The following is a 27,500-nucleotide window of genomic DNA, read 5'->3' on the forward strand; positions in this document are numbered from 1 at the left end:
TGTAGCTAGCAGGAACGAATCCAGACTACTAATCATGGAGGCTTCTACCACGGGAAGATAGATTTAGAGAACAGAGTCCCCAAATGGAGGACCGGACACCTGGAGAGCTAAGCTGCTGGACGTGGCAACAAGAAACTTTCTAAGCCCACACATTAAGGGACCGACAGGAATGAGAGGAGAGGATGAACCAGCTATGCTTGATTAATTATTTATCCTAAATTTGTCGGATGTAAGGGAAGTTAAGTGGAAGCCCCCTTGGGAATGAATGATCAGTGTATTGATCTTTGAGTACCCGGTAGAGTTAGGAATTATCTCCCCCCAAAAAAAGAACGGAGAAACAAAGGGCTGGCGTACCGAAAGGGAAATTATGAGATGAGAAAATTTCAAGGGATATATCATGGGACACAGAACTCAGAACTAAGTTCGTATAAGACATGATAGACTATGTCACCCAAAAGTTTCAGGAGGCAGTAAATAGGTTTATCCCGGCCCGACAGGAAAAAACGAGAAGCAAATGGTTTAATAGGGTATGTATGAAAGCAAAAGAACTGAACAAAGGGGAGTGGAGGAACTTCCGAAATAACAGAACACCAGACAGTAAAGAGAGAAACCAGAGAACCAGGAACGAGTATGTTAGTGTGATAAGAGAAGCTGAGAAAAAGTATGAAAATGATATAGCTAATAAAGCAAGACCGAACCATAGCTACTACACAGTCATGTCAGGAAGAAAACAACAGTGAGGGAACAGGTGCTGAAACTTAGAACTGGTGAGGATAGGTACACAGAGAATGACAAAGAGGTGTGTGAAGAACTCAACAAGAGGTTCCAGGAAGTCTTCACAATAGAACAAGGAGAGGTCACTGTACTAGGAGAGGTGGCAGTAAACCAGGCGGCATTGGAAGGGTTCGAAATTACAAGAGATGAGGTCAAGAGCCATCTGTTGGATCTGGACGTGAGAAAGGCTGTTGGCCCAGACGGAATCTCACCGTGGGTATTGAAACAGTGTGCAGGATCACTTTGCTTGCCATTCTCCATAGTGTATAATACGTCACCAGAGACGGGAGAGCTACCAAAAATATGGAAGACGGCTAATGTGGTCCCAGTATACAAAAAGGGAGACAGACAAGAGCCACTGAACTACAGGCCAGTGTCCTTAACTTAGATACCATGCAAGGTGATGCAGAAGATCGTGAGGAAAAAAACATAGTAACACGTTTGAAGAGAAGGAACTTCGTGACAACCCATCAGCATGGGTTCAGGGAGGGTAAATCTTTCCTTACAGGCCTAATAGAATTCTACGATCAGGTAACAAAGATTAAGCAAGAAAGAGGCAGAAAGATGGGCGAACTGCATTTTTTTGGACTGTCGGGAAGTCTTTCACGCAGTAACGCATAAAAAACTGATGCATAAGCTGGAGAAACAGGCAGGTGTAACTGGTAGGGCGCTCCAGTGGATAAGGGAATACCTAAGCAATAGGAAGCAGAGTTACTGTGAGGGGGTGAGACCTCAGATTGGCGTGAAGTCACCATTGGAGTCCCACAGGACTCTGTACTCGGACCTATCCTATTTCTGATATACTTAAATGATCTCCCAGAGGGTATAAACTCATTGCTCTTAATGTTTGCTGCGACACCAAAATTATGAGATGGATTATGACAGAGGAGGACAGCTTGAGGCTTTAAGAAGACCTGGACAAGCTGCAGGAATGGTCGATCAAATGGTTGTTAGAGTTTAACCCAAGCAAATGTAATGTCATGAAGATAGGTGAAGGGAGCAGGAGACCAGAAACAAGGTGTCATTTGGGAGATGAAATACTTCAAGAATCAGAGAGAGAGAGAGGAAGACCTGGGGGTTGATATCACGCCAGCCAGACCTGTCCCCCAGGAGCCCATATTAAGAGGATAACATCAGTGGCATATGCCAGGTTTGCTAACTTAAGAACGGCCTTTAGAAACTTGTGTAAGGAATTTTCCAGAACTTTGTATACCACATATGTCAGACCAATCCTGGAGTTTGCGAGGACTAATATGGGGATATGGACGCAGCTCCAGCGTGGAGTCCATATGTAGACAAGCATAAGACTGGAAAAAGTTCAACGGTTTGCCACCAGACTTTTATCCGATCTGAGAGGTATGAGCTACGAGGAGAGACTACGGGAATTAAACGTCACATCGCTGGAAGACAGAAGATTCAGGGGGACATGATTTCCAAATACAAGATTATGAAAGGAAATGATAGGGTAGATACAGACAGGCAGTTAAACCCAACGGGCACCCGCACTAGGGGACACAGGTGGAAACTGAGTGCCCAAATGAGCTACAGAGATATTAGAAAGAACTTTTTTAGTATCAGAGTCTGATTATGGAGTTTAGACTCCATACTCAGTTTCAAGTGTAAATATGATTGAGCCCAATAGGCTCAGGAACTTGTACATCAATTGATTGACAGTTAAGAGGCGAGACCAAAGAGCCAGAGCTCAACCCGCGGAAGCACAACTAGGTGAGTACAAGCAGGTGATTATAAAGAGTCAGACTTACGTTACAAATATGTCAGACATGTGAAATATCCGATTATATTATGCGTGTAATTATCATGCGATGAATATCTAATACTCAACATGGACTACGTCATGATATATGTTATTCCACAAACTAGTGCTTCTTAAAACAAGCCAGTTTCCTTTAGTGGTTATTAAACTGTCAAACTACAGCAGAAAATGTCATCGTTCGGGTGAATTAATGTGGACCATTCACTCTCCCTCGGACCACTCCTCGAGTCAACTCCAGAGTGCAGACACTTTACCAAGGGTGAACTCCAGGAAGGAAAGGCTGTGTCAACGAGGGGCAATAGTTGCTATGAGAGAGGCATGACACTCGCCGCCATCGCAGAGAACTTGTAATAACAAAGCCAACTGTTAGACTCTGGTGGAGGCGGTGGGAAGAGTCCGGGAACTTGAACCACAAACGTCGGTTTTGTGGACCAAGAAAAACCTCTCTAGAAGAAGACCAGCAAATTATTGAATGCAACCGTCAGTCTCCCTTTATGAATGCACTTACCATCAGGGATGAACTGCAGTTTGGGGCACCTGAACACAGTGCGAAACCGAGGAATATTAGGGGGGGATATAGTAATGATAATTGACCGTTTAATGTGAGTGTAAATATAACAATTTCAGGAACAGTCTATCAAACAAAGTCCAGTAATATACTTAATTATCATATATAATGATAAAACCACATCTGATGTGCCTTGATATATGTAGGATAGTTTACCATCATGACGTGGTTATATCATTTGTTATCAAACAATCAGAAAGAAGCTATATTCATAAACAGACAAACAAGAAACCCGTTCAAAAATCTTCCCCAAACAATCAATTTCTTGTCCATCCCCCGTTGCTGTTTATAACCTCAAGCACCCTCTGAGGCACCGAGGCGACCTGGCTGTAGATTAGCTGCGGGTTACAGCAGCACAACTCTCAGTCAGCCAGTGTGTGCTGAAGCAGTATGTGAATGGGTCACTTTTGCCCTGCTCCCAATTGCTAACTATATTTCTCCATACATGCTCTATGTGGTTGATTCTGTAGCTTTCATATTGAGGAGCTTCATACTGTGTTGTTCAGCAAACCATCACCACAGTCTAGGCATTATAGATGGAGCAATTATCCTATTAAATGATCCTTAAAACGAATTAACAATTCAGGGCGAATATTTTATAACATATTTTGAGGTTAAGCTTAACAGAAAACAATGAACATAGTAAATTAAATGACCAATGGAAAACCTGTGTAACATTATTGACTGAAATATAGGATTATGTTAGCCTGTTTGGTGGGAAATCTTTATTAAATAGTCAATACATGCCTGGATGAATATTATGTGCTCATGGCAGGGGTGAGCATATGTGCTCATGGCAGGGGAGACCATATGTGCTCAGGGCAGGGGTGATCATATGTGCTCATGGCAGGGGATAGCATATGTGCTCATGGCAGGGGAGAACATATGTGCTCATGGCAGGGGAGAGCATATGTGCTCATGGCAGGGGAGAGCATATGTGTTCATGGCAGGGGATAGCATATGTGCTCATGGCAGGGGAGAGCATATGTGCTCAGGGCAGGGGAGAGCATATGTGCTTAGGGCAGGGGAGAGCATATGTGCTCATGGCAGGGGAGAGCATATGTGCTCATGGCAGGGGAGACCATATGTGCTCAGAGCAGGGGAGACCATATGTGCACAGGGCAGGGGAGAGCATATGTGCTTAAGGCAGGGGAGAGCATATGTGCTCATGGCAGGGGAGTGCATATGTGCTCATGGCAGGGGAGACCATATGTGCTCAGGGCAGGGGAGACCATATGTGCTCATGGCAGGGGAGAGCATATGTGCTCATGGCAGGGGAGACCATATGTGCTCAGGGCAGGGGAGACCATATGTGTTCATGGCAGGGGAGAGCATATGTGCTCAGGGCAGGGGAGATCATATGTGCTCAGGGCAGGGGAGAACATATGTGCTCAGGGCAGGGGAGAACATATGTGCTCAGGGCAGGGGAGATCATATGTGCTCAGGGCAGGGGAGAGCATATGTGCTCATGGCAGGGGAGACCATATGTGCTCATGGCAGGGGAGATCATATGTGCTCATGGCAGGGGAGAGCATATGTGCTCAGGGCAGGGGAGAGCATATGTGCTCAGGGCAGGGGAGAGCATATGTGCTCAGGGCAGGGGAGAGCATATGTGCTCATGGCAGGGGAGACCATATGTGCTCATGGCAGGGGAGATCATATGTGCTCAGGGCAGGGGAGAGCATATGTGCTCAGGGCAGGGGAGAGCATATGTGCTCAGGGCAGGGGAGAGCATATGTGCTCAGGGCAGGGGAGAGCATATGTGCTCAGGGCAGGGGAGATTATATGCCCGCACAGAAGGCACCCTCACTTCCCCAATATCTCAAGATATGTCAGCACTGAACCCTCCCTGAATACCAGTAAGTTCTTCTACGCCAATAAATGACTCCACCCCCATTCACTACACGATATATTACCTCTCCCAACGATGTCGTATATAAACTTTTGTTCATACTGTGTGTTGTTGGGACTCCAGCAATGTACTGTGCCACGAGTTCCTATCGTGAATGTTCTCTCCTCACTGAAGAAAACACGGGCCCAGTACTAGAGATCTTCATTGACATATCTAATGGCAAAATCCAATCTTGCTTCTTAATGGTGCTCCAGAAGTGCTCTGCCTTAAAAGAGGAACTGGGTAACCAAGGATTGCCTGCATGGGGTCTAAGAGCGTTGTAGTTCGAACATAAGTCGTCAGCGAAGCACTTGTTCCGATAGTGTTCGGATGTCATCACTTATGAGTCGTGTGTAAACCGTTTTTCATTCATAAGCAGCGGGTTTGGCAGGTGCTTGGAATAGACTTTAGCCTTTGTTTATGAGGACGGGCTACTGAGAGCCATAATACACCAAGAACTTCAACAAAACCTTATAGATCTGAGTCAAAGTTAATTCGACACCAGTAATTCCATCTATCATCATAATATCATGCAAGAAGAACCACTCATCTATGGATCATCCAATAAAATCGGAAGAGTTCTAGATGTTATTACTGTTCGGTTTAGACTCGGTTACAAGTATCTCTGGGAATTTTCATTACCTGCTGATGTAGATTTGCCAAATGTTAACTGTGTCCACAAAATTACTCGCACACCCTCCGTCACTATGTGATGGAGTGCAAAAAGATACGTAAATTTAGAGACAATTCTATAACAAATGTTCAAGAGAAGTGTAAATATTTCAATCAAAATGATCTGCTACCACAAATTTTAGCCAGATATCTCCAGTTTGCTAACTGTAGGTAGTAACTGTGGGTGTTACTACCTTCAGTTAGTAACACCCACAGTAACGTCAGTAACGTTAACCGTTAGTTAGGGTCGGTGTAGAGGATAAACATATCAACTGTGCCACTAGTTCTCCACATTTTTATAAATTTAAATTTTTCCCCGAGGGGCGAGTTTATTTGGCAGCTCTACTCATCCTTTGAGTTGACATACCGCCATAGCAGCATGTACAACACTCCCCAATAGGAAGAAACCCCGCAGAGTGATTCATCCTATCACTTGTACCCAGACACAGCTGGGACTTGTTAAACTGTCTAAAGTGAACAACTCCTCAAACAAGAAGATTAACATCTGTCAACCCTCAAAATCTTACGCTATCTTGCGGATGCAAAATGGAGGAATCTCTTTTAAGAACAGTATCCATATCTGACAAATAGTGTTTTCCAAGCTCAAACAATGTGGGGTTTATTATTCTAAATATATTTCTAATGTATCTCAGGTGTTCACATTCTCTCAGGTCGTGGTCAAGGCGGTATCCATCACTCTCATCACAGATTCGGCAACTCTGCTGCTCAACTGTTGTTTCCATTCTGAATCTCCATGGATATTTGTATCCAAGACAAATATCCATGCAGATTCGGAATGGAAACAACAGCTCTCCACATATGTCAGTTGCTTAATTTACAGATTACTTTTGGTCGGTCTCGAGCCCATAATTGATGTGACGATGTGCATTGAATTTTGTAATTAGCTCATCAAGACTCTAACTTGCATAGCTACATGAATTATGAGGTTCAGTCCCTGAACCCCGTTATGTGCCTCAGTAACCCTTTCCACCTACGCCCACAGGATGGGCATGGGGTGCATAATAAATGAACTAAACTGTGTCGTTGATTGACGGCCAAACAATAGTGATAAGGATTCGCTGTTCGATCGTCAGAGGGTGTGGAAGTCTAAGCTGTGCTCTACAGTCTCTCCTAGCCATGTGTTGTGATTGGTCGTTGGTGATGATGCCTTGCAGCCGTGTTGGCCGGCATAATGCTCCCCCCACCCCGAGGTAGTTATTGGCTGGCCTCGAGTTCTCTGTCATGGTGGATTACCCTGAAGTGGACGTGGCATTATTTGATGTCATGCATGTTGCCGTAGCCGACGCCACAGTTGTCCAGATTATGTGTAGCCACTGGGCAGTGGTGAAGTTTAGCTCTCCTGATGTCTTCATGTAATTTGTGTGGCATTATGACGGGCGCACCTTTACGTTGCCCACAGGAGCTAGGACGTTGGCCGTGTTGGATCACAGTGGTATGGCGACTTATGTGTGTCCAAGGGCTGCCCATTGAGTTTCCAGACGACCTGTTGTGGCATTATTTGGGGAAGTTTGGCTGTGTGTTGAACGTCCGCATGAATGTGATTTCTTCTGGCCAGCTGAAGAGCATGTCAAATGGGATGCGGACGCTGATTATGAGTGTTACAGCTGCGGTCCCAGTCCTCGGTGATGCTGATGGGGCTTTATGTCCGATCTTTCTCCAGAGAGCCCTCCTGTGGGTGCTGAGCCACCCTCGTCCGATATTTCTACGGTCCCCCCTGGTTGCACTATGTGCCTCGTTTCGGATGCGAAGGTGAACCTTTCTCCTCCCCGGCCTGCTGTGGCTGGGGCTGCTGTGGGCGTGGCAATGGCTTCTCCTGTGGTACCGGTGGCTGGGTCGTCGGCGGTGTGTGATGGAAGCGAGCTGTCTGGTTCTCCAGGGTCTCGGCTGCCTGTGGCCGTGGGGCCGCCTGGGGGAAGGAGGGTCGCACCTTTGAGCTGGGCGCTGTGTGTGGCTCCAGGTGTTTGCTTGAAGGTTCACGCCGTGCGGCGGCCTGCTAAGGTGGTTGATCCGGTTCCATGCGTTCCCGTTTTTTCTGTGTCAGTTTATGTTGTAATGTTTCTTTTGTTATTTATTCATGTTAATGTGCTTATGCGTTTGTTCAGGTGCTGTTTTCTTGTTTTGGGAATATCTAGTTGAGGTGTTCCGGTGCCTTTCTTTTATTTTTGTATTTATGTGATTTATATACAAATAAATATAAAAAACGACAGTCGAGGAAGCCTTTTGTATTTGACGTCACGTCGTCTTTGCCTCAACAGCCAAATGCCAATATGTAAAATTTTCATATGTTATATTGTTTACATGAAAGGTCAATAAACTCTTACGAACAAAAGTAAAACCATCATCATTTTTCACTAATTTACATATATTAATTTTTATTTACTGCTCTACACTATTTTCCTTTTGATATCAGTGTGAATTATATACACCGGTGTGAATTGTTTTGACCAATGAGACTCGTCGTAACAAAGCGTCTATTCATTCATAGTCTAACCCAATACTATCACAACAACAAACGCGACGTTGCCATTCTGCTCCTCTCACGAAATTGAAAGGTAAAGGAATACTTTTCCTCGACAGAACATAAACTGAGAATTTACAATACTCCTGAACTTTGATTATGATTAGCGTATGGTTCCTGGTTACCGAGTAGTTGTCACGACCTAAATAACTCTGTGGCTTGATCAGACTAAAACCCAACAGCAAGCCTTGCTTTGTCAAAGTAAACAGAGCCCAATTAACACACTGTGTTGGTGTTTGTTTTAGAGAAATAAGTTTCATTACTTGCTTGGAGAAGAGAAGTGCCTGCTTGAACCAGTAGTTGACCAAGCCAGACTGCGAGATCCAGCTCACAACCCGGTCAAAGTTAGTCTTCAAGGGAGAGTGACTCTGGAGTCCAATGGCCACGTTGAATGGCATGAAACATTCCTGTAAGGAAATTGGAAAGAAATTATACTGTCAACCTTATTCCTGTTACACTCTGAACAATAATGTCTTGTTGCACTCTGAATAAAACGTCCTCATGGCACTGTGAACAATAATGTTTTGTTACAATTTTAACAAAAAAGTCCTGTTGCACTGTGATCAGTAAAGTCGTGTTGCACTGTGATCAGTAAAGTCTTGTTGCACTGTGATCAGTAAAGTCTTGTTGCACTGTGATCAGTAAAGTCTTGTTGCACTGTGAGCAATAAAGAACAACTGAAATGGGATCAATAACATCATGTTGGACTGTAAGCAATAAAGTAGTGATGCACTGGGAACAATAGAGCCCAGTTGAATTTGGATCAATAAAGTCAGGTTACATTATGATCAATGAAGTCCTCTTGCCCTATGAACCAAAGAAGTCCTGTTTTACTGTAATCAATAAAGTCCTTATTCACTATAATCAATAAAGTCTTAATTTACTCTAAACAATAGTATCATATTGCACTGTGAACAATAAAATCCTGTTGCATTGTGAACAATAAAGACACGTCGCAACACAAACAATAAAATCCTGTTGCACTGTGAATAATAAAGTCTTGTTGCATTTTGAACAATAAAATCCTGTTGCACTGTGAAAAATAAAATCCTGCTGCACTGTAAGCAATAAAGTAATGATGCAACGTGAAAAATAAAGTTCTGTTGGACTGGGAATATAAAGTCCAGTTGAATTTGTATCAATAAAGTCATGTTGCACTGTGATCAATGAAGTCCTCTTGCACTGTGAACCAAAAATTCCTGTTTCCCCTGTAATCAGTAAATTCCTGATTCACTGTTATTAATTTAGTCCTATTGCACTATAAACATTGATATCCTGTCGCACTGTGAACAATAAAGTCCTTTTGCACTGCTAAGGATCAATAGTGTTGCAATGTAAACAATAGAATCCTGTTGCACTGGGAACAATAAAAGGTTGCTGCACTTGAACAATAAAGTCTTGTTCCACAGTGTGAGAGGATGCCTAGTGGGGTGGCACTAATACAAGTGACCTCAGTCAGAGAGGACTGCACTAACAAACTCATTCAAATGCTGCGAGAACAACTTATTACTTTAAAGCTGAAATAGGTGGCGTAGAGCCGCCGCCAGAATCCAAATCCTTGGCACTCTATTATCCACTGGGTCGTGGAACTCCTATAACCACTGAAGGCAGTTGTAAGGGTAGCTCTAGGGATTCACACACCAAATTTAATTTGATGTGTGTGGCTATGAAATTGGTTCGAGTCCCGAAGTATCCAAAACAACATATATATTCCAATTCAAGTGTAAGGCAGAGTTCAATACCGGGAGCAAGCTTATTGGAAGGTGTTCTTGAAAAGACACTTGTCGTTTGGTAACACTAACATTTATTCACAAAACTTAATAATAACAATACAAGGCAACAATAGTTTAACATTACGTTAAGGTCCGTAATACCACTCTGCAATACTACACTGTCCACTGCAATACTAGTGGACCTATTGGTCCACTGCAATACTATGCAAGTAGCCAGAATAGCCGAACTCCGGTTCAGACTGCTCGCGGCTTTCTCGATCATGAACTAACTGTACAGTAGGTGATCACTCAGATGCAAGTAGCAGTTAGTAACGACTGTGGCAAACAATAGAGTGACAAAAACAAATAAAGACACAAAACAGACAGACCTGTCAGAGAGACAGTTTTCTTTGCAACAAGAAGTTAATTACGTTAAAGCTTGTCTCTCCGAACGGCAGTCAAGGCAATCAACTACGTTACAGTACTATGACAAACTCAAGGCAATTGATCTAATTAGTTTCAGTCATAACAACAAGTTCAACTCAATTACGTTAATTAGTGGCAATAATTACGTTAATTACTGGTCTCCTGGACAGTCAATCAAAAGCAGGGTAATTTACGTTAAATCGAGATCTGTCATCATAGACAGTCAGACAATCAAACACTGCTTAAGGAACCTAATTATTCAAATACCGGGTAATTAGCAATCAGCGGTTAATCGCATTAATTACAATCAAACTGACAGTTAATTAACTCACGAAGAATGATTTTAACACTGAGCTGATCACTTAGATTGCTTGACAACAAGAACTAGTCAACATGTTGCTAATTACCTTACACTCCACTAATGACATTTATTAGTAACACTAATAACAATCCCCATGACTCTTCAATTATTAAATGACAAATTAACACAACACCAGGTCACGTGGATCAACAAACACAGTAGCAAACAGCACTAAACTCCAGTGATAAAGTGAACACAACACAACGCTGTCACTTTAAATAAACGACAAATCTTCAAACACACAGAGAAATAATTGGGTAATTACCCTTTACTTACAATTCTGCTTTTCTCCTGGATAGAGTAGAAAAGAAACATATATGAAAATGATTTCATGGTATGACAAAGTTAATCTACAACCGTCATCTCCACAGTGACGGTATATATTAATCCGCACAAACAATACACACAATTATATGAATCACAGAATATACTAAATGTGATAAACATGTAAAATATACTCACTCAGGCCAATATACAGTAATCACACAGACATATTGCAATTGCCTTCCTAACTGCTGCCTCCACCTACGTAATCTCTCCTCTTGCGGGCTACTGAGAAACGACAGGCCAGAAGGCTGACTTGAATTCAACACAATGAATATGCACTTCTTGATAATAATGCAGTAATTAATTAAGGAGTACTCACTTTGATAACTGGTTTACATTCAAATATTCTCTCTCTCACACACTCAGTAGACTCCTGCTCTTGACTGAAGACAACACACAGACTGCACGTGGTAGGTTCCTTTGGCACAAGAAAACACGTGTGGGAGTGAGGTGGAGTAGCGTGGCTTGACAGGACACTAGGGTGTACAGCTGGTGAGGCAGCCTCTGCATCGTAAGGACCAGAGTCGCTTGGCCCAAGGTGGCGGTGGAGGCAAGAGAGACCACACAGCAGGTGTGGGCAGCGTGGTGGGTAGGAAAATAAACAGTCCACACCAGTTTTTGGATTTACGTTATCTCTCATAATTTTGACTTAGTTCACAGGGTTCTAACAGTTTACTTAGCCATATGTTGATGGATCGCATTTGATTAAACCGATGAACACTGATTTGATAACTACAGTCCAGGTGACTCTGTAGATGCCCGTGTGGAGTTACTCTTCTATATCTTTATCACCATAAATATATATATATATTCGCGCCGTTGTGGTCTCGGGTTCTGACTCGCGGGATCGCTAGGACATAAATTATATGTACTAGGCTTAATGAACTCGCGTTCAGACGGAAATTTCCGTAACTTTGACCGAAGTCATATTAATGTGTCGGCTCAGCTCATAAGCCTACTTCAGAATAATCATCTATGGCGCGAAGCAGCCTCCTGCCGGCACTCTCCTTGTACTTCGAGACGGCCAATCAGGCGACAGCATCATGGAGGCCCACAGTGCCTCGACCAATAAGATCTTGGCCCTCACTCACAGGACACTCGTGACGTCACTAGGCTATGTTTACACAAGGCAGGAGAGACCGTTAGGATCCCCGCCCAAGTCTCCTCTCGCTCCTTGCTCTTGTCTTCAAGGAAACGGAGCTTAAAACAATGCTAAATATTTCCATAGCAGCGTTACATCGACCAACATAATTTTGCTGATAAGCTGAGGGTGTCTGTATTCCACAGACACCCAATCTTGAATGTCTAGCTCCCCCTATTAAGAATACCACCGTACCACCAGTGTTGAATAGTTTACCTTTGTCTACCCCTGTCAATACCCTTGAGGATTTTGTAGGTAGTGATCATGTCTCCCCTTACTCTTCTGTCTTCCAGTGTCATAAGGTACATCTCTCGCAGCCTTTCCTCGTAACTCATGCCTCTTAGCTCCGGGACTAGTCTAGTGGCATGCCTCTGAACTTTTTCCAGCTTCGTCTTGTGCTTGACAAGGTACGGGCTCCATGCTGGGGCCGCATACTCCAGGATTGGTCTTACATATGTGGTATACAAAATTCTAAATGATTCCTTATACAGGTTCTTGAATGCTGTTTTGATGTTAGCCAGTCTCAGTTAGTCAGTCCCAGTCAGTCAGTTAGCCAGTTAGCCAGACGTAATTCTTTTTATGTGGGCTTCAGGGGACAGGTTTGGTGTGATATCAACCTTTAGATCTTTCTCTCTGTCCGTTTCATGAAGTACTTCATCTCCCATTCTGTATCCTGTGTCTGGCCTTCTGTTTCTGCCGCTTAGTTTCATTACTTTGCATTTACTTGGGTTGAACTTGAACAACCATTTGTTCGACCATTCATTCAATCTGTCCAGGTCATCTTGTAGCCTCCTACTATCCTCCTCTGTTTCAATCCTCCTCATAATTTTTGCGTCATCAGCAAACATTGAAAGAAACGAGTCTATACCCTCTGGGAGATCATTTACATATATCAGAAACAGTATAGGTTCAAGGACTGACCCCAGCGGGACTCCACTTGTGACGTCTCGCCAATCTGAGACCTCACCTCTCACAGTGACTCGTTGTCTTCTGTTGCTTAAGTACTCCCCTTATCCAACGGAGTAACTTCCCTTTCACTCCAACCTGCATCTCCAGTTTTTTCACTAACCTCTTGTGTGGTACTGTATGAAAGGCTTTCTGGCAATCCAAAAATATGCAGTCTGCCTATCCCTCTCTTTTTTGCCTGGTCATAGAATTCAATTAACCCTGTGAGGCAGGACTTGCCATCCCTGAACCCATGTTGATGCTATGTTACAAAATTCCTTCGCTCCAGATGTTTCACTGCTTTCTTCGCACAATCTTCTCCATCAACTTGAATGGTATACAGGTTAGGGACACTGACCTGTGGTTCAGTGCCTCCTGTCTATCCCCTTTCTTATATATCAGGACTACATTAGCTGCTTTCCAAATTTCTGGCAGTTCCCCTGTTGCCAGTGATTTGTTATACACTATGGAGAGTGAGAGGCACAGTTCTTCTGCTCCTTCCTTTAGTATCCAAGGGGAGATTCCATCTAGGCCTAAAGCCTTTTTCACATCCAACTCTAGTAACATCCTCCTTACTTCCTCATTGGTAATCTCAAACTCTTCCAGTGGTTCCTGGATAACTATTCCCTCTCTCTTATCTCTGGAATCTCTCGTTGCTCTAAGGTGAAGACCTTTTGGAATTTCTTATTCAGTTCCTCACACACCTTGTCGTTTGTAGTGAATCCTTCTGCCCTAATCCTATCCTTAATTTCATTACCCTGTTCCTTTACTGTTGTTTTTCTCCTGATGTGGCTGTACAGCAATTTAGGTTGAGTCTTCGCCTTGCTCGCGATGTCATTTTCGTATTGTCTTTCTGCCACTCTTCTCATCCTGACATATTCATTCCTGGCACTCTGGTATCTTTCTCTGCTCTCAAGTGTCCTTTTATGCCTATAGTTTCTCCATGCCCTTTTACTTTGCTGCTTAGCTAGCCTACATCTCTGATTAAACCATGGGTTTCTCATCTTCATTTCGTTGTCTTCCTTTTGGACTGGGACATACTTGTTTGCTGCCTCCTTGGATTTCTGCGTGCCGTAGTCCATCATGTCTTGGGCCGTCTTTCCCCTGAGCTCTGTTTCCCATGTTATATCTGTTAGGAATCTTCTTATCTCCTCATAGTTATCCCTACGGAATGCCAGCCTTTTGTTTTCAGTACCCCTACTTGAGTTCAATAACCCTTCTTCAACCAGATACTCAAACATCCAGTGTACTGTTGTCGCTCATTCCTACTGGGGCCTCAAAACCAATTTCCCTATTGTCAGAGTCGTTCAGAGAAAATACTAGGTCAAGTCTTGCTGGTTCATCGTTTCCTCTCATCCTAGTGGGCTCCCTGACATGTTGTTTTAGAAAGTTTCTTGTCGCCACCTCCATTAATTTGGCTCTCCATGTATCCCTCTCCTCCATGCGGTTCCTTGTTCTCCCAGTCTATCCTTCCATGATTGAAGTCCCCCACGATGAGCAGATGGGATCTATTTCTAAAGGCAACAGAGGCTGCCTTCTCAATTATAGTGTTAACTGCCATGTTGTTGTTGTCATACCTGGGTTTTCTGTCATTTGGTGGAGGGTTGTATAACACTGCTACTACTACGTTTGGTCCTCCCATTGTCAAGGTGCCTGTTATGTAGTCTTTGAATCCTTTGCAGCCCAGGATGACCATCTCCTAAAATTATTGGTAAAAATAGTAGACAAGTTTCACACCCAAACCCGCTACAGAAAGCCAATCAGTTAATTGCAAAATGGACTCAGGTTTCCAGCCTTGGAATGTTACCAGCTAGCACTAGGGAGAAATTGCGGGAGAGGTCCACAGACAGAAATGCTCTCATAAATTTCATGTTGAGCAAGCAACATGATGAATGTGATGTTCCATATACAGATTATGAATTGGATGCATCCCTCTCCAGGGGTAGGAGCAGTGCTCCTGGTGAGGACGGTATCACCTATGATATTCTAAGAATCCTACATCGTGTACCCGGTAACCCATTATTAGAATTGTTTAATGCCAGCTATGTCACTGGGCAGTTGCCAGTATCATGGACCACCAGTCTTACGGTACCTGTACCAAAGCCTGGACAACCTGATGCTTTCCGTCCCATCTCACTAACCAGTTGCATGTGCAAAACCTTTGAGAGAATGGTGCTTAATAGATTATTGTATAGAGTTAAAGAGCACATGTCACCTGATATCAATGGTTTCACACATGGTAAAAGTGTACACAACTGTATCACAACCTTTCTTACTGTTCATGGAGATAAAAGGCACAAGTACACAACATTTCTTGATTTAAAAAATGCCTTTGATATTGCTAATAGGGAAGTGATTATGTATGAATTAGCGAGAATGGATATAGGGGGACATTTATTACAATGGATACGAGGCTATCTTACCAACCGGAAGTCCTCTGCACTGTTCCAAGGCTACAAGAGTGAAACTAAAGTAATGCAACTAGGCACCCCACAAGGAGGAGTACTTAGTCCTACCTTGTTTAATGTTCTAATTAATGCTTTACTAAAATCAATCCCAACTAGTCCGGCAAACATCACTATCAGCTATGCAGATGACATCCTTGTGCATACTAAAACCCACCACGAAATGCAAACAGTCTTAAATTGTATACATACAGCTTGTGAGAGCCTTGGTCTTGTAATCAACGCTGCTAAAACTAAGGTATTTAACAGACAAATTGGCAACCGCAAAAGTGGACCACGAAAACTTAAGATAGACAACATACCAATAGACTATGTCTCTTCTTTCAAATACCTTGGAGTCTCTGTCCCTTGTACCTCAACTGCAGTCAATAAGTTACATCAACAATGTAGAGACAGACTCAAGGCTCTCAGAACTGTAGTGGGGTACAGCCCGAAATATGGTGTTAATATTAGAATAGCAAGAATGATGTATTTAGCGTATATAAGGTCTCTGATAGACTATCATGCACCAGCTTTGGTCCTGCAGAATGGCAAAAGTATTGATAGACTGGAAAAAATGCAAAATGAAGCACTCAGAATTATACTTGGCTGTCCTATAACTACCAAAGTTCTCAACATGCGGAAAGAATTAAATATACTTAGCATTCGAGATAGAATATTTGAAATTAATCTTATGATGGGACTAAAGCTGCTGCGTGATAACAAAAACAACATTGTGTCAGTTGCACTGTTAGAACACATACGAAATGGAACTAGCGAGTCTAAATGGATTCAAAGAACTGCCACTCATATTAAAATGATGGGGCTGCACGATGTATATACAGATGAAAGAGTACAGCACTTCCTTCCACCCTGGCAGATAGTACCTTTTGACATCCTGACCCCTGCATACCCCACCAAGAAACTAATCACAAGCAACCCTCATACTCAGCTTGCTGCTAAATTAAGCACCATAGAGCACATTCACAATATACAAGCTGAAAACAACATTGCACAGACCATATACACTGACGGATCACTCAATACAGCTACAGGGAGGGCAGGAAGTGCTGTTATTGCTCATCAGCCCGATGGCAGCACAATTCAAAGAAATATCCGAATTAGTAACTGGGCGTCCACAATGCAGGCCGAGTTGGTAGCGATACTGGTAGCACTCGAAATTATTGACAACACTGAAGTAGACAGCTTAATTATTTCTGACTCCCTATCCTCACTACGAGCAATAAACAGTTTGCAATCAAGTAATAACGTGCTTGTCTTGTAAGCTAGACGTAGATATGTAAGAATACTTAGCAAGAGGGTAAATATAAAAATGTTGTGGATTCCTTCTCACATTGGCATGCAGGAACATGACAAAGTTGACGCCCTTGCTAAGGCTGCAGTAAATAAAGACAGTATTGAATGGAATCTTGAGTTATCAAATAGGTCCCTTAAAAGTGTCATTAGACGAGAACTCCTAGATGGATTTGAAGAAAGTAGAACAGAGCAAACTGGAACTAGTAGGTCCATTGTTCATCACTGTTACGGCCCTCTCGGGACGCAACGGGGTTCTTACTCTGATGTTGTTAGAGTCAGATATATATATCCGTTCCCAAGCCAGTAGTGGCTATCAAGGGATGAGATCCGTGACGCAAGTAACTTAAAGGGAGTAGGGAAAGAAAGCTAAGAACTTAATATAATATAATGTCCGTCACCAATAAATAATATATAAAACGGTTACACAAGGGGGGGGGGTATTAACACTATACAAGGGGATTAATCCATAATCGTGGTCTTCTGCTGAAGACGCTGGTGCTACAACTCTCGGTGCTGAGTCCTTGGTGCTTCCTTGGTGCTTTCTTCGTGGCCTCACGACGTGTCCTCTGAGAATGCCGAGCCTACCCGGGCCACAGGTCAGCCAAAACACAGGTCCACTGGGGGCACCGCCGTGGAGGCCGTCAACCACACGTCCAGCTGGTCTGCTGGCAGGTTCTGAGCCAACAAGGCTGGTACGGCCACTCCACGAACGATAAAAGGGGAACGCCCTAGACAGGAGCCTCGTGTGACAACACAAGTCACTCTCCTGTCTTCAGTACCCCAGTGGATGATCGTCTCCAACAGTCGGTCCCGGGTAAATCCTTTCACTGCCACTCCACTGGCAGGCTAACACACCACAGTGTTCTTCCGGGGGGACGACGTCACAACAGCTGCAGCAAGGTTCAAGGTATGGAGACTGGCTGCCTCGGGTAGACTGACTCCACTTCCATCACAGTGGTCCCAGGTCGGCTCTGTAAGCAGACACGTCATCAATAACCGGGACACTAATACACCTCACTTACGGGCTCGGGCGCAAACACCTGACGTATCCAGTCCATAGATGGCGCTGTCGTCGGAGCACCACCTCACCAGAGGTCAGGAGCGGCGGTGTTGAGCGCGGAACCAGACTGGAAACTGGTCCTCGAGGCCAGTACACGCTGTCCTCACCAGGTGTCGTCGTCCGTTTGGCGGGGGTTTCGGGAGCTGACCCACAGATGGCGTGGTTGTCACTGCTCCAGGCTCGGACGCTGGATCCGGGTTCGTAACAATCACAATGAAATGTGTGAAGTAAAACATGTGTATGGGGCAAGTAACAAAGTCAGTAGACTAACAGATGTTGTCACAGCTCGTATAAGACTTGGCTACAAGTATCTCTGGCAGTTTGGCTTGTATAGGGATCTAGATGAAGTAAAGTGTAAAGTGTGTGGACATAGGCAGGGACACACACTCGAACACTATATCTTGGATTGTTGTAAAATTGAGCCTTTTAGAGATAAGTCTAAGCTCACTCTGTATGATATGGCAACCTATCTTATTACCATGGATAAATTACCTGAAATCCTTGCACTGTACCCACATTTTGCTTCCAGTAGATGAACGACATATGAGATTCAGAAACAAGTAGTGTAATGTGAGGACTAATAATAAACAGAAGCTCCCCTATGACTCTGTAATATCCCTATTGGCCAAACTATTATGTATTAACGATAAAACCTACCATTAATGTATGATGACTTACTGTAAATATGTAACTCTTGTAATAGCACTTTCTCTGTAACTAGCTGACATTGTATGACTTACTGTAAATATGTAACTCTTGTAATAGCACTTTCTCTGTAACTAGCTGACATTGTATCTATAAGGTGTGAAGGATTGAAGAAATTGTTTATGTAATAATCTAAGATGAGGTCTGATAAAGACCTTTTGTGCCCTCTGTAATGCTTTTGCGCTACCGCTCACAGGATGAGTATGGGGTGCACAATAAACTAGCCGCCTTCGGCGGCAACAATAAAAAAAAAAATTGAAACTCCATTCCCTTCTCATTAGTATGGCCACTCCACCTCCTCCCCTTCCCTCCCTCTCTTTCCTTATTACAGTATAGTCCTGGGAAACACCGCATTTGTTTTGATTCCTGAGTTTTGTTTCTGTGAGTCCGATTACATCTGGGTTCACATCTTGTGCTCTTTCCCTTAGTTCACTTGTCTTGCTTGTGATCCCATCTATGTTCAAGTACATCACCCTGAAACTGACTCCCTTCTGTCCCATTCACAGATCCTAATGCTTCCCCTGAAGCAGGGAAACAGGGAGGGACCGGGATGGGAGGGCCAATGAAGGGGGACCTGGGGGATCTGGCTTGTGCGGAGGCTGGGACGATCCGGTACCGGGAGGGAGGTGTAGGGGGAGGGCTTGAGGGGGTTGGGGAGAAAAGAGGGCTTGGGGGGGTTGGGGGGTGTGGGAGGCTGGGGGGTGAGAGGGGGGGGGCTTGTGGGAGTGGGTGAAAGGGGGAGGCTTTGGGGAGTGTGGGAGAAGAAGGGACTTGGGAGATGTGGGAGGAGGGAAGGCTTGGAGGGATGGAAAGGAATGGGGGGCTCAGGGGTGGCATAACAGGGAGGAGGTCTTGGGGGGTGAGGTTGAGGAAAGGGCGTGCTGAGTGGGTTGAGGAAGATGGGAGGGCTTAGGAGAGTGAGGGAGAAGGGAGAGCTCAAGTGGGTGGGGATACCGGAGAGTTTGGGGGGGGGGTGAGAATGGAGGGTTTGGGGGGGGAGAAGGGAGGGCATGGGGGATTAGGCAGGGCTTGGGGGGTGGGGAAGATGGGAGATCCTGGGGAGGGGGAAATCGGGGGGAGGGCACCGAAGGTGCCCTCCCCCCGATTTCCCGACTCCCCAACCCGATTCCCGACTCCCCAACCCGATTCCCGACTCCCCAACCTTGGGCACCAGGGGTTGGGGCAGGTTGGGCATCTATTGGGTTGAGGATGGGGGAGGTACTTCTCTCACTGTGTTTGTTGAGCTGCTTGTGGAGGGTTTCCCGCTCCCCTCTGGAGTTGTAGAGTTCAGAGTTGTAGCTCCCTGATACCTTTTTCTCTCCCTGCACTCCCTCCTCATGGCTGCTGCCCTCTTTCTGTCGTCCCTTGTCATATCCCTCTGAAGGAATACTTTTTTGAACTTCTGTACATTTGCTAGTCCGCTCTTACTTGCGAACAAGTCCTCTTTTTGTTCTCTCGCTTGTGAATACCACCTTTATCAGTTGGTCTCTGTCCGTGGTGTACCGTTCAATCCTGAAAACCTTCTCAATATTTTGGTCAGCCCTCTCCATCTTTAGCTCTTTAAGGATCTCATTACCTTCATTTTTGTCCTTCTCTCTTCTGTCCACTGGACCGGTCCCTGTTTGCTCCTTAATGCATACTATTACTTCTGCTCTTTTCCACTCTTTCAGCTGGCTAGTACATTTGGCTGCTTCCTGAGAAAAAGCCACTTCCATGGCAACTTTCCTAACAGCAGACCTAGCTTCAGGGCTCTTTTTAAGCATTTCAGCACATGAGGGCTGTGTTGTAGAGGTCCCCTCCACAGCAGAATTCACTTCTCCCTGAGGTACGGTTTGTGTCTGGTATTGTGGAGGAGTCTCCTTCAGGTTTCTTATCTCCTCCTTTGCTGCCCTTAGTTCATCTGCCCTCTGTGTGTGTGTGTGTGTGTGTGTGTGTGTGTGTGTGTGTGTGTGTGTGTGTGTGTGTGTGTGTGTGTGTGTGTGTGTGTGTGTGTGTGTGTGTGTGTGTGTGTGTGTGTATTCACCTAGTTGTGTTTGCGGGGGGTTGAGCTTTGCTCTTCGGCCCGTCTTTCAATTGTCAATCAACTGTTTACTAACTACTTTATTTTTTCACAACACACCACACACACACACACACACACACACACACACACACACACACACACACACACACACACACACACACACACACACACACACACACACACACACACACACACACACACACACACTCACACACACACACACACACACACACACACACACACACACACACACACACACACACACACACACACACACACACACACACACACACACATATATAAGACGAACATCGGAAAGGGACTATGAGAACGATATTGCAATCAAAGCGAAAAAAGAACCTAAGTTACTACACAGTCATATAAGAAGAAAAATGTCGGTGAACGACCAAGTGACAAGACTAAGGAAGACAGAGGGGGCATATACTGAAAGTGACAAGGAAATCTGCGAGGCACTGAATGCCAGTTTCCATGGAGTGTTCACTACCGAGCCTGAGCAGCTCCCATTGTTGGAAGGGGTTACCCTAGATGAAAGACTATCAGATATAGAGGTGACAGCAGAGGAGGTAATGAAACAGTTGACAACTCTAGATGCAACTAAAGCAGTTGGACCAGACAAAGTATCACCGTGGATACTAAAAGAAGCAGCACAGGCCCTCAGCGTGCCTCTGGCAATGATCTTTAATGAGTCACTTATGTCAGGAGAATTGCCCAGTTGCTGGAAGAAGGCAAATGTCGTGCCGATCTTCAAGAAAGGTGATAGGGAGGAGGCACTTAACTATAGACCTGTATCACTGACAAGCATCCCCTGTAAAATACTGGAAAGAATAATTAGGCTACGACTGGTTGCACACCTGGAGAACATTAGGTTTGTGAACAAACATCAACATGGGTTCTGGACAGGGAAATCGTGCCTAACAAACCTTCTGGAATTCTATGATAAAATAACGAGGATAAGACAGGACAGAGATGGTTGGGCAGACTGCATATTTCTGGACTGCCAAAAAGCCTTTGATACAGTACCGCACATGAGACTGCTGTTCAAGCTCGAGAGGCAGGCGGGGGTGGGGGGAAAGGTACTAGCATGGATAAGGAACTACCTAACAGGAAGGAGCCAAAGAGTTACGGTAAGGGGCGAGAAGTCGGACTGGCGAACAGTAACAAGTGGAGTACCACAAGGAACGGTGCTGGGACCAATTCTATGTCTTGTATATGTTAACGACATGTTTACGGGCGTAGAGTCCTACATGTCGATGTTTGCAGATGACGCAAAGTTTATGAGAAGAGTTGTGACAGATGAGGATTGCAGGATCCTCCAAGAGGACCTGAACAAGTTGCAGAGATGGTCAGAGAAATTACTACTGGAATTCAACACGAGCAAATGTAAAGTTATGGAAATGGGACTAGGAGATAGGAGACCAAAGGGACAGTACACAATAAAGGGGAACAGCCTACCTGTAACGACGCGTGAAAGAGACCTGGGGGTGGACGTAACACCTAATCTATCTCCTGAGGCACATATAAATAGGATAACGACAGCAGCGTACTCTACACTGGCAAAAGTTAGAACATCATTCAGAAACCTAAGTAAGGAGGCATTTAGGGCGCTTTATACTGCCTACGTAAGGCCAGTCATAGAGTATGCCGCCTCATTATGTAGTCCCCATCTGAAGAAGCATATAATGAAACTGGAAAAGGTTCAGAGGTTTGCAACGAGACTCGTCCCAGAGCTACGAGGGATGGGGTATGAGGAGCACCTGAGGGAACTGTGCCTTACGACACTAGAAAGAAGAAGGGAGAGGGGGGGACATGATAAGATACTCAGAGGGATTGACAGAGTGGACATAGACGAAATGTTCACACGGAATAGTAACAGAACGAGGGGACATGGATGGAAGCTTGAAAGTCAGATGAGTCACAGAGACGTTAGGAAGTTTTTTTTTAGCGTGAGAGTAGTGGGAAAATGGAATGCACTTCAGGAACAGGTTGTGGAAGCAAATACTATTCATAATTTTAAAACCAGGTATGATAGGGAAATGGGACAGGAGTCATTGCTGTAAACAACCGATGCTCGAAAGGCGGGATCCAAGAGTCAATGCTCGATCCTGCAGACACAACTAGGTGAGTACACACACACACACATACACCAGGAAGCAGCCCGTGACAGCTGACTAACTCCCAGGTACCTATTTACTGCTAGGCAACAGGGGCATTCATGGAGAAAGAAACTTTGCCCATTTGTTTCTGCATGGTGCGGGAATCAAACCCAAGCCACAGAATTACGAGTCCTGCGTGCTATCCACCAGGCTACCAGGCCCCCTACACCACACACTGTGTGTGTGTGTGTGTTTGAGTGTGTGTGTGTGTGTGAGTGTGTGTGAGTGTGTGTGTGTACTCACCTATTTGTACTCACCTATTTGTGCTTGCGGGGGTTGAGCTTTGGCTCTTTGGTCCCGCCTCTCAACTGTCAATCAACTAGTGTACAGATTCCTGAGCCTACTGGGCTCTATCATATCTACATTTAAAACTGTGTATGGAGTCAGCCTCCACCACATCACTGCCTAATGCATTCCATCCGTTAACTACTCTGACACTGAAAAAGTTCCTTCTAACGTCTCTGTGGCTCATGTGGGTACACAGTTTCCACCTGTGTCCCCTTGTTCGCGTCCCACCAGTGTTGAATAGTTTATCCTTGTTTACCCGGTCGATTCCTCTGAGGATTTTGTAGGTTGTGATCATGTCTCCCCTTACTCTTCTGTCTTCCAGTGTCGTAAGGTGCATTTCCCACAGCCTTTCCTCGTAACTCATGCCTCTTAGTTCTGGGACTAGTCAAGTGGCATACCTTTGGACTTTTTGGCCGCATACTCCAGGATTGGTCTTACATATGTGGTGTACATGATTCTGAATGATTCCTTACACAGGTTCCTGAACGCTGTTCTGATGTTAGCCAGCCTCGCATATGCCGCAGACTTTATTCTTTTTATGTGGGCTTCAGGAGACAGGTTTGGTGTGATATCAACTCCTAGATCTTTCTCTCTGTTCGTTTCATTAAGTACTTCATCTCCTATTCTGTATCCTGTGTCTGGCCTCCTATTTCCACTGCCTACTTTCATTACTTTGCATTTACTCGGGTTGAACTTCAACAGCCATTTGTTGGACCATTCACTCAGTCTGTCTAGGTCATCTTGTAGCCTCCTACTATCGTCCTCAGTTTCAATCCTCCTCATAATTTTTGCATCATCGGCAAACGTTGAGAGAAACGATTCTATACCCTCTGTGAGATCATTTACATATATCAGAAACATTATAGGTCCAAAGACTGACCCCTGGGGGACTCCACTCGTAACGTCTCACCAATCTGAAACCTCACCCCTCACACTGACTCGTTGTCTCCTCTTGCTTAGGTACTCCTGCATCCAACGGAGTACCTTCCCTTTCACTCCAGCCTGCATCTCCAGCTTTTTCACTAGCCTCTTGTGTGGCACTGTATCAAAGGCTTTCTGACAATCCAAAAATATGCAGTCTGCCCACCCTTCTCTTTCTTGCCTTATTTTTGTTGCCTGGTCGTAGAATTCAAGTAACCCTGTGAGGCAGGACCTGCCATCCCTGAATCCATGTTGATGCTATGTTACAAAGTTCTTTCGCTCCAGGTGCTCCACTAGCTTTCTTCGCACAATCTTCTCCATCAGCTTGCATGGTATGCAGGTTAGGGACACTGGCCTGTAATTCAGTGCCTCCTGTCTATCCCCTTTCTTGTATATCTGGACTACGTTAGATGCTTTCCAAATTTCTGGCAGTTCTCTTGTTGCCAGTGATTTGTTATACACTATGGAGAGTGGGAGGCACAGTTCTTCTGCTCCTTCCTTTAGTATCCAGGGGGAGATTTCATCTGGGCCTATAGCCTTTTTCACATCCAACTCTAGTAAATACTTCCTTACTTCCCCGCTGATAATCTCAAACTCTTCCAGTGGTTCCTGGTTAGCTATTCCCTCTCTTATCTCTGGGATTTCTCCTTGCTCTAAGATGAAGACCTCTTGGAATTGCTTATTCAGTTCCTCACACACTTCCTTGTCGTTTGTAATGAATCCTTCTTCCCCTATCCTTAATTTCATAACCTGTTCCTCTACTGTTGTTTTTCTCCTGATGTGGCTATGCAGCAATTTAGGCTGAGTCTTTGCCTTGCTTGCGATGTCATTTTCGTATTGTCTTTCTGCCTCTCTTCTCATCCTGACATAGTCATTCCTGGCATTCTGGTATCTTTCTCTGCTCTCCAGTGTCCTGTTATTCCTATAGTTTCTCCATGCCCTTTTACTTTGCTGCTTAGCTAGCCTACATCTCTTATTAAACCATGGGTTTCTCATCTTCATTACACTGTTTTCCTTTTGGGCTGGGACAAACTTGTTTGCTGTGTCCTTGCATTTTTGCGTGATGTAGTCCATCATATCTTGGGCCGTCTTTTCCCTGAGCTCTGTTTCCCATGCTATATCTGTTAGGAATTTTCTTATCTCCTCATTGTTTCCCTTTCGGTATGCTAACCTTTTGGTTTCGGTATCCCTCCTTGAGTTCAATAACCCTTCTTCAATCAGGTACTCAAATACCAATACACTGTGGTCGCTCATTCCTACTGGGGCCTCAAAACCGATTTCTCTTATGTCAGAGTCGTTCAGGGTGAAGACCAGGTCGAGTCTCGCTGGCGCGTCATTTCCTCTCATCCTTGTGGGTTCTCTGACATGCTGGGTTAAGACGTTTCTAGTCACCATTTCCAGTAGTTTGGCTCTCCACGTATCCTCGCCTCCATGCGGTTCCTTCTTCTCCCTATCAATCCTTCCGTGATTGAAGTCCCTCATGATGAGCAGGTGGGATCTATTTCTACAGGCAGCAGAGGCTGTCCTCTCAATTATAGTGTTAACTGCCATGTTGTTGTTTTCATACTCTTGACTGGGTCTTCTGTCATTTGGTGGAGGGTTATATATTACTGCTACTACTATTCTTGGTCCTCCCATTGTCATGGTGCCTGCTATGTAGTCTCTGAAACCTTCACACCCATGGATAGCCATCTCCTTAAAATTCCATTCCTTTCTCATGAGTTGGGCCACTCCGCCTCCTCCCCTATCTTCCCTCTCTTTCCTTATTACTGTGTACTCCTGGGGAAACACCACTTTCGTTACGATTACAGAGAGTTTTGTTTCAGTGAGTCCGATTACATCTGGGTTCACTTCTTGTGCTCTTTCCCTTAGTTCACTTCCCTTGCTTGTGATCCCATCTATGTTCGAGTACATTGCCCTGAAACTATCTCTCTTCTGCTTCTCCTCTAAGGGGGCACCTGTGGGGTCTGGGGTGAGCGGGAGCTGGGAGGATCTGGTACAGGGACACTGGTGGAGGAGGAAGGGCTTGGGGTTGGAGGGTAGTGGGAGTGGGTGAGAGGGGGAGGGTTGGAGGGGTGGGTGAGAGGGGGAGGGTTGGAGGTGGTGAAAGGGGGAGGGTTGAGGGGGGTGAGAGGAGGAGGTTTGGGGGATGGGGGAGAAGGGGGGGTTTGGGGGGCAGTAAAGGGGGGAGGGCGTGGGGGGAAAGGGAAGGCTGAGGTGGGTGAGGAAGAGGGGAGGGTTTTGGGGGAGGGGGAGTGGGAGGAGGGGGGTGAGTGGGAGAAGAGGGGTTGGTGGGGGGAGGATGCCTTAGGAGGGTACTTAGTGGGGGCTGACAGGGGTTGGGGCAGGTAGGGTGTCTGTTGGGTAGAATGTGGGGGTGGTGCCACACTCCCTGTGGCTAGTGCACTGTTTGAGGAGAATTCCCCATTCCCCTCTGGGATTGTAGGGATCAGGGTTGTGGCTTCCCGATTCCTTTCTCTCTCCCTGCGCTCCTTTCTCACGTCTGCTGCCTGCTTTCTCTCTTCCCTTGTCATATCCCTCTGCAGGAATACTCCTTTGAACTTCTCTACATTTCCTTTCTTCTGCACTTCCTTTCTTACAGTTCCTTTTTCGCGATTTGCTCATGAATACCACCTTTATCATTCGGTCTCTGTCCTTGTTGTACTTTCCAAGCCTGAAAACCTTTTCAACATTTTGTTCAGCTCCCTCCATCCTTACCTCTTTAAGGATCTCTTTAACCATGTTTTTGTCCTTGTCTCTCCGCTCCTTTGGTCTGGTCCCTGTTTGCTCTTTAATGCCTGCTACTACTACTGCTCTTTTTCTCTCTATCAGCCGGCTAGTACATCTAGCTGCTTCCTGAGAGGAGGCCACTTCCATGGCAACTTCCTTAACTGCAGACCTAGCTTCAGGGCTCATTTTAAGCATTTCAGAAAATGAGAGCTGAGGTGTGGAGGTCCCCTCAACAGTAGCATTCCTGTCTCCCTGAGGCACGGTTTGTGTCTGGTATTGTGGAGAAGTCTCCTTCAGGCATCTTATCTCCTCCTTTGCTCCCCTTAGTTCATCCTGCAGGTTGGCAACTGTCTCCCTCATTACCCTCAGTCCTTCACTGAATTCATCCCACATTTGCTGGAATACTCCCTTCATCCAGGCTTCCTGTTCCACCCCATCCTCCGAATTTGTTCCAGCCGAATTTGTGTGTGTGTGTGTGTGTGTACTCACCTAGTTGTACTCACCTAGTTGCTTTTGCGGGGGTTGAGCTCTGGCTCTTTGGTCTCACCTCTCAACCGTCAATCAACAGGTGTACAGATTCCTGAGCTTATTGGGCTCTATCATATCTACACTTGAAACTGGGTATGGAGTCAGCCTCCACCACATCACTTCCTAATGCATTCCATTTGTCAACCACTCTGACACTAAAAAAGTTCTTTCTAATATCTC

General features: G+C 45.0%; 1 protein-coding gene across 1 annotated transcript in view; it reads right to left on the reverse strand.

Moving 5' to 3' along the window:
• Window positions 1–27,500, reverse strand: part of LOC138373274 (ionotropic receptor 93a-like) — a 398,668-nt gene that overhangs the window by 8,150 nt on the left and 363,018 nt on the right. The window contains exon 11 of the mRNA XM_069339316.1: window positions 8,482–8,625. Coding sequence (XP_069195417.1) covers window positions 8,482–8,625 — 144 coding nt within the window. The remainder of the gene's footprint in view (window positions 1–8,481; window positions 8,626–27,500) is intronic.

Source organism: Procambarus clarkii, chromosome 41 (assembly GCF_040958095.1).
Source record: "Procambarus clarkii isolate CNS0578487 chromosome 41, FALCON_Pclarkii_2.0, whole genome shotgun sequence".
Lineage (NCBI taxonomy): Eukaryota > Metazoa > Arthropoda > Malacostraca > Decapoda > Cambaridae > Procambarus > Procambarus clarkii.